Source organism: Strigops habroptila, chromosome 7, assembly GCF_004027225.2.
Source record: "Strigops habroptila isolate Jane chromosome 7, bStrHab1.2.pri, whole genome shotgun sequence".
NCBI lineage: Eukaryota > Metazoa > Chordata > Aves > Psittaciformes > Psittacidae > Strigops > Strigops habroptila.
Window position 1 is genome coordinate 38,496,923 of NC_044283.2, and position 15,706 is coordinate 38,512,628.

Below are 15,706 nucleotides of genomic sequence, written 5' to 3' on the forward strand. Positions count from 1 at the left end.
CAAGACAAGGCATGGAGACAGATAACAAGACATGCCTACACCTTAGTTGCAAACCTACCTCTTAGTTGAGGATGTATGAATGTGATTTTACAGTGGAACATGACCCTGAAAAAACACTTTTTCCATGAGGCATATTTCTTAACATATCAAGATGCAGAGATCTGTGTATTTTGGTTTCCAAAATTAACCCCAGCTCAAATCCTCAAAGGCATTTTTATGCTGAACCTGCACTTATTTCGAGGAATGTTAGACCCTTTGCCACTTGGAAACCATCCCTCTGAAGTACCTATCTCTATTTTAGCATGTGAATCTCTCTAAACAACTGCCCCAGTGAAACTAAAGCTGTAGTTTAGCTACACAGATAGATAAACAATCTCAAACACTAATAGTTTTGGACTAACTAGGAAGAAAATAGCCTAATGCGGTCACTATGAGATGGGTGATGGAGCATTACTCAAGTTTTGTGTGTATCAGTAAGCTATGACAGGGTGGTGCCAGTGGCAACAGAAATGATGGAAGCATATCACTGCAGTGATCAGATGTGAAGTCTTGTGCAAGCACTGCTCCCATGAAAGTCCCAGGGAGTTTTGGCATTGAATGGAGGGGGACAGAGTTGAGTCTCCTCTGTCTGGAGGGGCTGGAAGGGGAAATGCATGGTGTTCTTTTCTATGTAGGTATCTTTAGATGTTCCTGCAAAATAGTTGAGTCGTAAAACCTTTGAATCCTTGTATTTTGCTGCTAGAGAGAATCCATAAAAAGAGATTTATTGTCATATTTCCCTTTTGTGTTGTACTGTTCCCCTCCATCATAAAATATTCTCGTCGGTTTATAGCAAAGCAAATATAGCAGCTTAGTTCATAAACGCCAAAGTTTCCCTCTGCTACACCCCGGCGTTCAGACATAATTGAATTAGCTCCTATTTCTGTTGATTCTAGGGAGCGGATTGCTGCCCCGAGCCGCAGTAGCGAGGCTTACCGAGCCCTTATGTGTGCAGAGGGGTCGTTATGCTGGGACCGAAGTGGACCCGCACCAGCCCGCACGCCTGCGGGAACCCGTCCAAGTGGTTTTGACTTTTATTCTTCCTGCCGAAGATTTAAAGCAGCTTTGTACAACCGTCAAACAAGAATAAGCAGCTGTGGAAAATATAACAAATCATAAGAGCGGGTTAACAGAAGGAAGGGGGAACCAAGCCCGCAAAGCAAACGGACGGCTCGGAGAGAGCTGCGTGGGCAGGCACCCGCGTCTCACACCCCGGCTTAGGAGGAAAGGGGAGACTAGGGGGAGTAGGGGGGGTCCGAGGGAAGGGGGAGCCTGTGATGGAAAGCTCGTGGCTTTCGAGTAGCGTTGCTGAAACCTCTGGTACCATTCGGACCGGGAGATTCCGCTCTTGATTTTGACTCTGATGCGTTGTTTTTCCCGAAGACCAGTTGGGAAGTGGCCCCTCCGGACGGACCCGCTTTCCCCCCCCCCCCGCGCCCTCCAGCTCCAGGAAAGGTGTCCAGGAGCTCGGCTGGGTGGGGGGCGGGGGGAGCTCGCCCCAGTGGGCAGGTAGCCACAAGCCAGGCTGTAATTACAAAGCAAACAAGGGTGAAATATTGGATCGGCCTCGCCCGTGACAAGATCTGCGCTTTTTGCCGCCAATTTGTTTGTGGAGCTCTATTTAAAGGCGCTTGATTGAGGAAACGTTGAAAATAGCAGTTAGGGTTTCCCTAATGAGACCTCTAGAGGAAAGCAGTGGCATTCAGGGGGCTCCAGGAGGAGGGGGGGAAGCGCTTAACCCTTTCCAGCCACCCCCAGCCCGCCGGGGCTCCTCCCGGGCGCGGCGGGGCACTGCCGGGGGGGCCGGGGTCGGTCTCCCAGGGAGGGCCGGGGGGCAGCGGGGACTAGCCCGCCTCCCCACCTCAGCCTTTAGCACTTCGACCCCGGCCGCTCCCGGGGCAGGGCCGGGGCAGAGCTGAGCATCCCCGGCCTCTCCCGCCGGCGGCGGCGGCGACGGCGGCGGCCCGTGCCCTCGGGCGTGCGCCCCGGCAGGACCGCGTCGTCGGAGCTCTGCCTGCCCGCTGCCCCTGGAGTTACTGGGTTGAGTGGGCGCTAATGCTTTAGCCCAGCAGCTCAAGGACGGCCGGGAAATACATATATATATACACATATATATACACACACTCATATATGTATACATGTGTATATAATATATGTGTGTGTGTATATATACACATACATACGTATACATGCATACACACACATACATCTATATGTGAGGGGCTTAGAAATGCTGAAAAGACAGGGAATGTAGTGAACAAGTAACAAAATGTGTCACATCAACATGTCCTGCGCTGGGGCCTTGGGACACTCTTCATGTATTCATGTATTCATAGCTGTTTTCTCTCGCTGTGTAAGCCTGCCTCGGCATTCCTCGCAACCTCACACACACTTAGATGCTCAATTAGAGTCTGTCTGAACCCCGTATTACATACAAACGAGATCTTTGGTAAAATGCATGTTGATAATATTTTGAAAGGTGCTAATGCCTGTAGGGGCATGTGGACGGCAGTCCTCTTTCAGGTTTCTTCCTCGAAGCCCAACACTTGAACGCTATTGAAATCTCCCCGGTCTAGGTTTTATAAATCAACTTCAGTTCCGAAAAAACGGGATTCACCTTCACAACGAACCGCCTGCAGCCTGCGGGGCCTTTGGACCGTCCTCGGGACATGTCTGCTCCGTCCTCCCCTGGCGACCGCACCAGTTGCAGCACCGCACATCCCCTTCCCTGCGGTTGCTGAGCGTGGCGGCTGTGTACATACAGACAGACAGACGCACACAAATATATACACATATATATACACCTGGAAGGAGATCAAAATAATCTTTTGGGGAATACCTAATAAAAAAAGGAGTATTGTCTCTTCCTAGAGAGAAGGGGAAAAAAAAAAAAAGAAAAAACAGAAAAACAAAGTGTAAAATATGTTCTGTACCGTGATGTAAGGTATTTATTTTTGTTGTCGTATTTACACCCAATGTTTTGGCCACGGCTGGGTTTCCCTGAAGGTCTGAGGAGGTACATGACATTCAGTTCTCCATTTTCCGGCTTCTTCAGTTACTTTCCTGAAACCAAGTGTAAAGAGTTTTCTTTCTTTATGTCTTTCTTTTTCTTTCTTTTTCTGCCGGCTAAAGCGAAGCAAATAAACATTTTGCGTATCCACCGACCGGTTGTATCATCTGTAAGAACAAATTACAGTACGGCCGCGCATTTCTAGAAAAGCCTCCTGCCTTCTGTTTATGTTATGCCATTTCTGTTTGTAATTATTTTTATTTTAATTTTATGTCATTTTTAACAGAAGCCAGACCGTTTTCCCCCCGTGTTTTGTACACAGGGCTCTCTTTTCCGATAAGATGTTCTTTCCTATCTTTTCGGTTTTTCTTTTAAAAATGTTTATAGTTCCCCACGAGCAAGTCTCCAGTATTTCTCTCTTGTATTTTAAGGACTTGTCCCTGTCTTGCTTTATTTGTTTGTGTGAAATTTAGTTTGAAAGGAGATCAGAGAGAGCAGGAGGGGTTTGTAATAAGAGAATGACCAAGTGACCTAAAGGCTGATTATATGTCATTAACTGGAGACTTGGTGTATCCAAATTACCAAAAAGACCTCACTCAGCCAGCTCAATTACACCGAGATACTCATATAGGAATTGCGGGACGGGCTTATGCTTCTAACAAGTGTGCAGCAGTCGACGTTTGCCGGAGTCAGCTGCGGAGTCCGCAGGCGAGCCCGTGGGCTTCCCCCGGCCCCTGGCCAGCGGGAGCGGGCGCGGCGCAGCAGATCCACGGCGCAGGGGCACCGGCAGTCGGGGGATGCGGGTGGTGGGGCCAAATTTCAGTTAATTGTCACTGCTCCGGAGGGGTCTTTTTTTCTTTCCTTTTTTTTTTTTCTTAAGCCAAGCGAGGTTCACTTTGATCTGTGAACGCTGCTTAAACCCCAGCCTTGTTAAACGCAGGCTTTACATGACGAATGACAATAGAAATGTTGATTTTTGTTAGCCTAAACCCAAAATTATGCCAGCCTAGCCTCTGCTTCCTCCAGCGCCTGAAATTCAGATGCTGGAAGACAAAACATTTATTAATGAAAGAAATTACATCCGCGAGCTATTTCATCAGCGCCGAGCTCAAGAGTGACTTAAGATGCTCTTTCCCAGGAATGCGAAAAATATTAGTGAAAAAAACATGTGTGAGTGTTTATACATATATATGTATAGGGTGCATGTATGACAAACCAGTAAATAGAAACACACTGTGCTTTCACTGAAGAATTTTATAAGGTCTTTATCACTGTTCCTCTGACAAGGAAGGGGACTTGCTTAGAGTTCGTTGCGTTTTTCTTCTATTTCTGTGATTCCTATCTAGGGTCTAAATGCAACTCTGGACCCTCGGTCACAACTATAAGCAATCCTCGAATAATTGCTTACACATGCAGTGGTAAAACGCGTAGGGTCCCGCGCTTACCGCCAATCATTGCGATTTACAAAATGGTCGGTGTCTTGGGTTTTCCTCGTCCTTGCTCTTTTGCGCTCTTTCCTTTTTTTTTTTTTTTTTTAATATGTTTTACATATATATACACACATACAACGGCTGCGAGATTATCATGCCTAAAGTATGTGGGGCGTTCATTACCGATAATAGTAAAGTAAACCAGGGTTCCTCCACCTCCAATGGCAGCAACTAAGTCGGGCGTGCTGGCCCGATTCTGCCCTCTGCCCTGGACGTTGAAATCCAGACTCTGTGAGTGCAGAGGAGGGTGCAAGCAGGCCCATTAGGCACAAGTCTTTTTCATTAACCCGCAATGACAGGTTGACCTTCAAATGATATTTCTCCAGTGCCTCTTTACAAAACCCGTTTTCTTTCGGGTTTATGTTCTTCCGCGAACTCCTAAGCGATGGCCCAGGTACAGGATGTGTCGCATCCCTGGGACACAGGCTGCTTTGGCGCCCCAAAATCCACCCGAGAACGACACCCCTTCCCGATACGTTTGGTGCTGTGTCAATGATATCATGCACTCTATAAATCCAAACGCGTCTTGCCTTTTCCAGCCGTGCACCGGGCGGCAGGGCGATGTGGTAGGCAGGCGGAAGGAGGAGGAAGGACAGGCACGCTGCAGCCCGGAGCTGCCGGGCGGGGAAAGCCGTCGGCGTGACCGCCCGGCCAGTGCTGAGCCTCAGGTGCAAGGCCCGGGGTGCCCTCGGGGTGCTTTTGTGAGTTTGGATGTTTCTTTGCTTTAGTGAAAGTTCGGGAGTGCAGGGAGGATGTTTCTTTGCTTTAGTGAAAGTTCGGGAGTGCAGGGAGGGCCCGCCGCCGCTGCTCGCAGCAAGACGCATGGGGCCGGGCTCAGTACCGGGCTCCCCGGCGCTGGCGCGGCGCCCGCCGCTCCCTCCGCTGCCCTGTCCCGGGCGGCTTCCAGCCCCCCAGTCCTTCCCCCTCCCCGCCGGGATCGGACGCAGCTCGAAAAGAAGGTGCAGAAAAGGTGCAAACGAATAAGAGGGTCGCTGCTCAGGCACCGGCCGGGTGCCCGTGGGCTGTTCGTTCAAAGGCCCAGCCCGGTGCGGCTGCAGCTCTCCAGCAGCCAACCGGGAGTCCCCTGCAGACGCGGGCTTCCGACCACCCAGCGTCGGCACCACTTCCCCGTTTCCATACGGTATCGACCGATTCGGGTAAATTAGCTTAATTTGCAATTTAACTTAATTCACACAGGCCTGGGGGGGGGAAGAGAGCACAGCTCTATTGTTTTTTTATCCCAAATCCCACCCTGCCCTTGGCCCGGAGGAGAGAAGTGACCTGGCGGTGAGCGGCCCGCCGGCGGCTCAGCGCCGGGGCAGGGCAGCGGGTGGCCCCGGCGGCGCGGCCAGGCTGGTCCCGCTGACCGGGCGCCTCCCCGCCGCCCCCCGCCCCGCGGGCTCCGGCCCCCCGCTCCCCGCGCGCCGCGGGGCACCCACGGGGGGCACGGGCAGCCCCGTCCTCCCGCTCAGCGCCGCGGAGGGATGCCGTGCTGGAGAGCCAACAACCGCGGGGCAGAAGCAGCCATGCAGCCCCACACACATATACCCCAAGACAAAATAAAATTAAAGAAAAAAAATAGCGGGGGGGGGGGGGGGTCGGTAAGGAAAAGGAAAACCAGCCTCGGCACAGTCGCCACCAAAATTCCTTAATTACAACGAGCTAGGAAAGTCCTGTCTGGCAGCAGAGCCCAGATAAATCGCCGCCTAACAAGCAACCATTTTGGTAAGGAAATAAGTGACATAAGGCTAGAGCTGCTTTTTTTGTTTGGTTGGTTTGGTTTTCTTCTTCTTCTTCTTTTTTTTTTTTTTTTTTTTCCTTAGCAAATTTAAAAAATTTGTGCACAAAAAAATCAAATAAAGGGATGACAGGCAAAACTCTGCTGCTATGGGTTTTTTAAAGGTACTTTGGGCTGCAGCAGTTTCCAATGCGTTGATCAAACAGAAAAGGCTATAACCCCTGATCGGGCAATCTGATTAGTTAAAAGCTGAGGGAGAAGACAAGAGCTGAGTTTGTTCTAAAACTCTCCTTATAAACCGCATAAACAACTGTGGGGAATAGGAGGAAAAAATATATATAAGATCCTGCTGGGTGCTTTATTTAAAGACCCTCTTTCTCCAAAGCTAATGAAGCAATAATGACGCTAGCTTTGGAGTCTGGTGTTCTGATCGATATCTCCTGTATCTTTTATTACTTTTTCTCTGTCTCATGTTTTCCGTTTCCTTCATCATTGGAGATGTTATCGGGGTGGCCGTAGAGGCTTGCCACAGAGACTGTCACGGCTACAGCCCAGCCTGCAGTATGTCGGAAAGCTCCTACACAAATAAGAAGCGTGCAGAGAAACACAAAGGCGTTTGCAAGCCAATATACCTTTCCGGCCTTGGCAATGCCCACTTCTTCTTCACATCTAGGAAAACACCGCAGCAAAATAAAAGTGGAGACCCTCTGCAGGAAGCGGGCGCATTCCCAGGCTGTGCCCCACGGCCGCTGCAGCCCGAGCGGTGTGGGGGTGCCCGGGGCCTCTCCGAAATACCCAAATCCGCGCGGGAGACACGCTATCTCCTTAGGATAATACAATTTATAAGCGTGGGTGTGTGCATATATAGACACAGATATCTATCAGTTTTTTCAGTTACAAGCATGTGTGTGTACATATAAGATGTATGTGTATATACATCAGTTCTACATCTGAACTAGTTTTCCACTTTCGTATTCAGTTTACACCCAGGCGCACACGCATATGTGTAAATACGTCTGCGTTCCTGCCCGCTGTGCAATTCCCCTCGCTGGGTCCAGATCTGCGCTACCCGTCCTGCCGAAACGTGGGGCCAGCGCCCGGCTTCGCCCTCGGTGTTTCTCGGCTGACATCAGCTCCCCGGTACCGCAGCGGGCTGCTCCGCGACGAACGGCCTCCTCCGTGGCGGCTGCCGCCTGCCCGCAGAGCTTTCCACGCCGAGAGCCCGCAGTCCCACCCTCAGAGCCCCCGGGCCGTAGTCGGGCCCCGCGGCCCGCTGCGGGTACCGGCAGCAGCCATCGGCAGTTCCCAGCCGCACTGGGACCGTTCGGGCTCAGCTCGTCTCTTTTGCCCAGGCGCTGAGTCGGTTCCCCACAGAGAAGCTTTTCTGCCCCCTTCTCGCCCCCTAAACCTCCAAGTGCTTCCCCCAAGGGGTCCCACTGCCCCTGCAGTGGGGCCGAAGAGAGAGCTGAGCTGCTGCAGAGATAGAACTTGCGGTTCTGGCTGCCTCTTTTGCAGACTCCTCCATCTCTATCTTTCTTTCTTTTAATTTATGACCTCTCAGCTCCTGTTGACACAGTTTTCCACACTGCCTATATTGTTGGATTGCATTGTAATATACGCCAAATCAGCCTAGCCGTCAGCCAGCACACATAAGGGTGGGTATCTGATATTTCGCAGCTATTTAGGAACGTTCGGCTCCATTTGAAGATGACAACAATTCGCCTCGCCTCCAAGTTATCCATGAATTACAGCTTGAGATCCATTTTCCTTCTGTAACGTCTTCAAGCTTACCAAAGCAAAACACCTCAACAGCTATGGGAGATTTCCTCCTCGCCTGGCCGTTAAACAAACATTTAACTATTCCCTTTCGATAACTAAACCTGCAGATGCTCGTCTTTTTTATTGAAGAAGCAGGAATGCAGAGAAATATTTATACCTTTGTTAGTAAAAGCTAGAAAATTAGCTCTGAACATGCTGTAAAAAAAATATTCTGTTACTTACCAATCAGACCAGTTAAAGGAGCTTGAAACCTGTTGCAGGAGCCTTTCGCTGGGTGAGCGCTGGTCGGGGTGCGTAGGAGCAGGCAGCGTGCTGAAAAAGAATCGGTCGGGGTCGAGTTTATTGTTAATGTCTCCAAGCAATTCTTTCTTGAAAAAACTACCATCCCTGGCCAAACCCGGAGTTGTTCGCTCCCTCGGTCGTGGGGCGGGTGACAGACAAGGTAGAGAAGCTCCATCTCCCTCTCCGCGGGAGCTAACCATCTCTTTGTGGATATTAACCGGCCGTAAAGGTACAAGCCAGAGAGCGGCTGGGGCATTGCCTGTCGCAGCCGGGCGATCCAGGCAGTGCTCTCCGAAACCGGTTTTATTTGCTCCTCGACTGCACCGGCACAAAGCACTTTGTAACGCAACCTCGGAGCATATCGAGCTCTCACAAATATTTTTTTGCCAAGAAATTCCTTGGATCCATACTGTACCTGTTTTGAGATTATCCGATATTTGAGTTTTAATGCGTTTGTTGGGGGTTTGGTTGTTATTGTTTTGGGCTTTGTTGGTTTAATTTTTTTTTTTTTTTAATGCAGATTTTACAGTAAGGCATCTGCTAAACACTTGCATTAACCTCTGCCTCCATGATAATTTTTCCCCCCTTGTTTTAATTACATTATGGATGCGGAGGGGCAGCCAATCCTAAAAGAGGAGCTCGGCAATTAGCAGAGCGAACATCAAAAAGTTTTATTGCGGAGGGCGGCGGGCCCCGCCCCACCCGCCAGCTATTGGCGGCCGCAGCTTCTGACGACATATATTAACCCGAGCGGCCCTAAACATGTAGCTGTTCATGGAGATCGTCCCGGGGAGCCCTGCCCGTGCCCTGCGCCGCGCCGAGCCCCGCCGCCACCTCCTCCCACCGCCGTCGCCGCCGCCGCCGCCAGCCCCGCGCCCGGCCGACCGGCGCTGATGCCCCAGCGGAGCGCCTGGGCGCTGACCCCCGCGGCGCAGCGGGCAGGGATGCCCGCGCCTGCTCGGCACTGACGGCCCCGCCGCCGCGCAGGCAGAGGGGAGCGCCGCCCGCCCGCCCGCCCCGAGCAGGGGCGCATGGAGGGGGGCCGCGTGTAAGTACCACCCGCCCGGGCCGCGGCGGACTTGGCGAGAGCGGAGGGCAGCAAGAAGCCAGGAAGATCCCGGGCTGGGAAGCCAAGCCATATTTTTTTGGTCGACTTCTTTCCATAGCGGTTGTGTTGGCGGTTTTGTTGTTTTTCTTTTTTCCCCTGTGCTCGCTTCCTTGAAGACCCGGCCCCAGGCGAGGAGGAGGTGGAGGTGAAGGCACAACGCATGAGCGGCGGCGACGGCGGCCGGGGCGGGGGGATCGCTCGGGTACCCTCGGGGACTCTGCAGCACCGCCCTATGGAGAGGCAGCGGGCAGCGGGGCAGTGCTGAGGAGTGAGCGGCGGGGAGCATCTCCCGCCGGTGCGGCGGGGGGTGGGGGGAGGGCGGGGAAGGGAAACCTTTGTTTTGGGGCCCGGGGGGGCGGGGTGGGGTACGCTAGGGAGCGGGGATGAGTCTAGTGGGCGGCTTCCCCCACCACCCGGTGGTGCACCATGAGGGCTACCCTTTCGCCGCCGCCGCTGCCGCCGCCGCCGCCGCCACCCGCTGCGGCCACGAGGAGAACCCCTACTTCCACGGCTGGCTCATCAGCAGCCACCCGGAGATGTCCCCCCCCGACTACAGCATGGCTCTGTCCTACAGCCCCGAGTACGCCAACGGGGCGCCGGGCATGGACCACTCCCATTACGGGGGGGTACCGCCCGGGAGCGGCCCGCCCGGGCTCGGGGGGCCCCGGCCGGTGAAGCGCAGGGGCACGGCGAACCGCAAGGAACGGCGCAGGACTCAGAGCATCAACAGCGCCTTCGCGGAGCTGCGGGAGTGCATCCCGAACGTGCCCGCCGACACCAAGCTCTCCAAGATCAAAACCCTCCGCCTGGCCACCAGCTACATCGCCTACCTCATGGACCTGCTGGCGAAGGACGACCAGAACGGGGAGGCGGAGGCCTTCAAGGCAGAGATCAAGAAGACAGACGTGAAGGAGGAGAAGAGGAAGAAAGAGCTGGTCAGTGCTGCGGGACGGGGCGGGACAGGGCGGGGGGGCCGCAGAGAGGGGGCTGCTCGGCCGCCCGCCGGTGCCCCATCCCCGCGCTCCCGCCGCTCGGCTGCGTCGGGTCGCCGAGTATTGTCCATGGGGGACAAATCGTCCTGCAGTACCTGCCAGCCCAGAGCGGGACAGGGCAGAGTCGCGGGCGCCCGTCGGCTCTCACGGTGCGCCAGGGTCCGGCCGGGTGGCTGCAAGCAGCCGCGGAGGAACCGCCGTTACGGTAGGCTCCCCGGGTAGGTCCGTTCTCGGGCTAGGACTTGTCCGGGGTCCCAAACGGTGACCCCGCCGGAGGCATGCCTCCGCTCTCTTAGATGAAAGGCTGGAGGTGCGATTATCTGCCAAGCCCAGCCCGGCTTTAACCCCCCCGCCAAGCACTGAGTGGGCAGCGCGGGGGTCTCCTGCCCGTGAGCTCCGCGCTTGAACTTTCTTGATTTTTAGCGGGAGAGCCGGCTTTGGCAAGGCAGAGCAAGCGCGATTTCGTGTAGGCCCTAGGGCACGCTCGGGAGATACTCCTGCAGGTTTTGGTGCAGGTTTCGGTGGCCGCAGGCCCGGTGTTTTGCCCTCGTACGTTCCTGTGCCCACCTCCTTCCCGGAGCCTGGGAGGGGACGGCGTGGCGCGGACCTTACCTTAACCCACACCTGCCCGCAGGCGCTGGCGCCGCGCAGCCTCCAGCCCGCTCCCGTGCTGCCCGGCCCTGGGTGAGCACCGCTGCAAGGCAGCGGTGGCGGCGCAGAGCGGGGCCCCGCTCCGCCGGAGGCCGCGGGCGGCCGCTCATCACGCGGGACCGCTCCCGCGGGCGGTGGCTTCGCCCGTGGCCGGGCCCGGCGGAGGCCGGCCCTGCTTTGTCCCCTGCAGCCCGCTGGCCTCGGCTGGGAGACGGTGTGTCCTCGCAGTTTACCCTTCTGGGGCAGGGCAAAGGCGACCCAGAAAGGGGAGGAATGACTCTAACCTTTTTTTTCCTCTCCCCTCTCTTTCTCTTCCCTCGCATCCTGTCCCCCCAGAACGAAATCTTGAAAAGCACAGTTAGCAGCAACGATAAGAAAACCAAAGGGAGGACTGGCTGGCCGCAGCATGTCTGGGCTTTGGAGCTCAAGCAGTGAGCACGGCAGGACTGGAGAAGCCGCCCTCTTAGTCTCGGTAGCGAGCTCTCCTCTGAGGACTCTTTGTATTTGGAATCGTCCGGTTTATTTATGTGCAATTTCTCCCCCAACCCCCCAAAATGTGGATATTTGAAGGAGAGGGAAAAAGCATTCCATATATGAAGAGGAAACTCCAGCTTGGTAAGGGGTAATGTCTCTAATAGTTTCGTGAATGTTGTTTGCTCTGTATAAAACACACGGGGAAAACAGAACCATAGAAAAGGAGAAAAAAAAAAAAAAATCCCTCCCTGGCATTAGTGTGTATGTGAAGTGTATCTTTAATACTTGGCCTTTTGGATATAAATATTCATGGGATTATAAAGTTATATTTCAACAGAAGCAGTTGCACCAATGTTTCGGTTGAGTCAGTATTTAGTGTTGTAATTTTGTTGTGGTCGTTCAGTATTTGAAGATGTTTTCAACAGTTATTGGTTATGTGCACTTCTGTCCGTAAGGGATAAAGTGGAATCTAATTAATATTGAAGGTGTAAACGTTGTAAGTACTCAATAAACCACTGTGTGTGTTTTTTACAAAACCAAAAAAAAAAAAAAAAGAAAAAGAAAAAAGGAAAATCCAAATCTTTTTATGTTTTATACCTCAAAATGTTTTGAATAACTGCGTTGTTTATGGCTTTTTTTTTCATAATATTTAAAATATTCGGAAGTAAACTAAATTATAAAGATGGCTCCTAAGTTTATTTTTGAACAAGTGACTGAGTGAAAGGAGGGGTAGAGGGAGGCATCTCGCCAGCCCCGTGAGTGTTGAACAGAAACCAGCAGTTCAGCTGAACAGGAATTCCTTGTGGTGGTGTTCTCCAGGCAGGAAACCTACTGCTAACGGGAAGCGGACAAGGGTGCAAACCCTGGGCGCATCAGGAATGGCAGCGATGCGCAGTTTTTCTCGGCGGGAGCCGAGCCCGGAGCGGGGCCGAGCGGTGGGTCGGCTTCCCGGAAGGGTCCCGGGGCGGGCAAGGGAGGCTGGAGGGCTTTGCTCGGAGTGATTATGTAGCAGGTAATTCTACGTCAAGGAAGAAAGAGCGAACAAGGCAAGGGATTTGCGGGATGGGGGGCCTAGGAGGGATATGTAAGATTTACAATGAGCTACGGTGAACTTAATATTAACTTTGTGGTTCCCAAAACTCTCCTGGGTTGCACATTTCCAGCCTGCCACTGCATTATTACTTTTTAAGAATTTTTTTTTTTCCTTTTACTGCAAACTGCAGGAGCCCGCGCTCTGAGTCATTTCAGTACGTTCATCTGCTTCTCCAGAAATATCTCTCCTCCCTTATATGTGCACAGTTATCTCTCCACCCGGCTGCCGACTCCTGTACAAGGGTCCCGGTGCCAGGCCGGTGGCTTTTCTGCTCCCCGGTGCCTGGACGAGCTGCAGACATCCAGCGCTGGGAATTGCGCGGCATGCCTCTGTATGTAGACAGGCGAGGAGAAAAAATGAAGCTTGTTACATAAAGGAGCTCCTTTAGGTATTTTGGGCCATTCCCGGTTAAGAGCAAAGTTTCCCGGCTTTGCCATAACAAAATTCTGGTTCGTATTTTAAACCCTTACTGAAAGAATCTCAACTTAAACCGAGCTGGCTCTCTCTTCAGGTCCAAGGCTGCTTACCTGACTGCCTTCCCCTGCCGCCGCGCCCAAGGAAGTGGCTCCCGACGAGACCGGCACTAAGCGGAGGTAGATGTGCAATTGCCCATAAAAAGATAAGGGAGCCCCCGCGCCGTTTCGCCGCCCCTGCTGACAGTGAGGAGGTTGCGGGGTTACAACAACCAGATAAAAGTGATGTGCCCTCCCTCCCGTCGGGTCAGGCAGTCCGGCTCTGCGCTCCGGCATGGGTCTGTGTTTACAGACACTTGCCTTTGTTTATAACACTTGGAAAGAAGAATCTCCTCCTCCTCCTTGTTTGCTTTTCCTTGCCTGTTAGTTGCCCAACTGATAAACTGGAGCATCTCCCACTCCCACCCCTGCACAAACCTCTGGCATTCTTTTTTATTACGGCACACAAAAATAAAAAAAAAGGGAAAAAGGAAGGGAGGGGGTCGAAGGATGGCTGCGAGAACTGCAGTGCGGCGCGTCCTGCAGATTCTGTATCTTCCCTTTGGCCGAGTGGCCGGGCTGCAGCTCCCCAGCGGATGAGCGGCAGGGCCGGGGGCAGCGGGCCCCGCTGCCCGGACAATCGCCTCTTCGATCTTTTCCTATCAATAATTCCCCTTTTTTGAAACGCTAGTTTCTCAGAACTGGGAGCTCTCTTGGAACCGCTAAGGACGATCTCTTTTAATTGCTCGCTAATGAGCATGTTGCCATTTTCTCCGGAGCGATCATTCCCGCAGCTAAATCACAAGAGCCCTAGACAGGCCGGAGCCGACAAAAATGTAGGATTTGACGTTAAAAGCTAAATGGGGAAGCGGAAGGTAAATTGATGGTAGATGGGAATGTCAGTGCCCTGGCCCCAGCTCTCCGTCAGCGGAGTCGAGGCCTGATAACAGCGGAGCGCTGAGCCCGCACCCTGCCCGCACCCGGGGGTATCGCCGCCCCGGCGGCCTGTTCGGTAATTCCTCGGATCCAAAGCATTTTGGGGAGCTATTTCCGAGGTGAAAGGCATGTATGAGAAGGGATGGCCGCCTTCCCTGCTCTGCAACATTTCTCTGTACTGTGCGGGTGGGGGGAGGAGGAAGAGAAGAGGACAGGGGGCCGGGGTGTGCAGCCGCGTCCTGAAACCCTGTCCCCACAGGCGGGCTCATGGCCCAGATTTACTCGTACTATCGTCTCGTCTCGTGGCTGGGGGAGTGCGACTCTCTGCTCTGACCCAAGAGAGAATATCAATTTAAACTTCTTCTTCACCTTGAAGAAAAACAGCCAGAAAACTCCTCCGGGTGGCATCCCACCCCCCTGCCCTCCCCTGGGCGCATGCTCTCGGCTCCCTGGGGTGCGGGCCCGGCTGCACGCCCCCCCCCTGCAGGGAGCCGAAGACCTCCCCGGTGGCGGCGTGGCCCCTGGGGGACCCCGGCTGAGGCAGGTCGCAGCCTGGGGGTTTAGAGCTCGTCGGGGTTTTGGGGAGCGGGAGGCAGTGAGCGGCCGGCCTGGTGCCCCGCCGCCGGCAGCGAGCCCAGGCGGCTGCCCGCAGTACTGGGGTTTGGGGGGCTCCCTGAAACGTGCGGGAGGGACTCCCAGCCCTGCCCCTGCTTTAGGGGTTGTTTTAGTGCCCTCGTTACTATCGGACGCGCATGGCATGCCTGCATTCCTGGCGGCAACGGAGATAAAGTGTGGTGGGACTTTTTTTCCTTCGTTTTGCTTTGTGTTGTGGGGTTTTTTCACCCCCTTGTTCCCAGGAGCTCTAGTCTGCGTTAAAAAATTATTGCAATAATTAGTGCTAATTTGCTGTCGTTGTCAAAGACGTGTAACGGGGCCCCTCCGGCCAAGCCGCAGGCATCCCTAGAACAACCGCCGAGACATCCGCGGGCAGCTGTAAGGATATAAACGCGGCCAGGGGATGCCACGGAGACAACCAGAGCTTGAAAGGTGGGCGGGGAGAAGGTTAATAGTAAAACCTCTAAGAAAAATATCCTCCTTTTGCGCTTGGAAACCTAACCTTAATCCTTCTTTTTCACACGTACTCGCCCAGCGACTCACAAATATACCACAAAGAAACCTCCAAGTAGCGATGGGAAGGAAACGCATTCCGCTCGCCTGCAGACATAATCCCCTCTGCTGTAACGAGGGGCTTATCAATGTTTAATTTGGTATAATTTCTTTTTGTTTGCGGGCCATGAAATATGTGCCTTTGCAAACGAGCTCCGATCTTTTCTATTTCTAATTGGCCAATTACTGTTCAGCTGTTTCAGCTCGTTCCATGCAATGGAGATTAAAGCAGAGTTGTTATCTGAATTATATATTCACATAAATTCTAACGAAGCCGAGCTATGCTCGGGGCCAGCGCCTCTCTGGGAGTCCCTGTGCCTCCCTCTTCCACTTCCAAACCAACGTGGTGTGTGTCTCCCTCTGCCCCAGCTCCCCCCACCACCCCCATTTTCCTCTAAAAACGTCGTTGCTTTGATGATCCGATTGTAGAGCATTGATTACAAATTTATTCTCAGACACTATATAAGTCTTTATATCTGCTATTAGAGACATCTG

The 15,706-nt window shown here is 53.3% G+C and overlaps 1 protein-coding gene and 1 long non-coding RNA gene across 2 annotated transcripts; one reads left to right on the forward strand and one right to left on the reverse strand.

The window, feature by feature from the left end:
* Positions 1–2,996: 2,996 nt before the first annotated feature.
* On the reverse strand, positions 2,997–8,832 carry LOC115610182. Its single transcript, XR_003992148.1, has 3 exons — positions 8,754–8,832; positions 8,279–8,368; positions 2,997–3,102 (listed from the first exon to the last, which is right to left on the reverse strand). It is a non-coding gene; the product is annotated as an uncharacterized LOC115610182 (long non-coding RNA).
* A 996-nt stretch (positions 8,833–9,828) lies between these two features.
* HAND2 (heart and neural crest derivatives expressed 2) lies at positions 9,829–12,107 on the forward strand. Its single transcript, XM_030492019.1, has 2 exons — positions 9,829–10,381; positions 11,426–12,107. Exons 1-2 carry the CDS (start codon positions 9,830–9,832, stop codon positions 11,522–11,524), a joined length of 651 nt encoding a protein of 216 aa, XP_030347879.1. The 5' UTR covers position 9,829; the 3' UTR covers positions 11,525–12,107.
* The last annotated feature ends 3,599 nt before the right edge of the window (positions 12,108–15,706 follow it).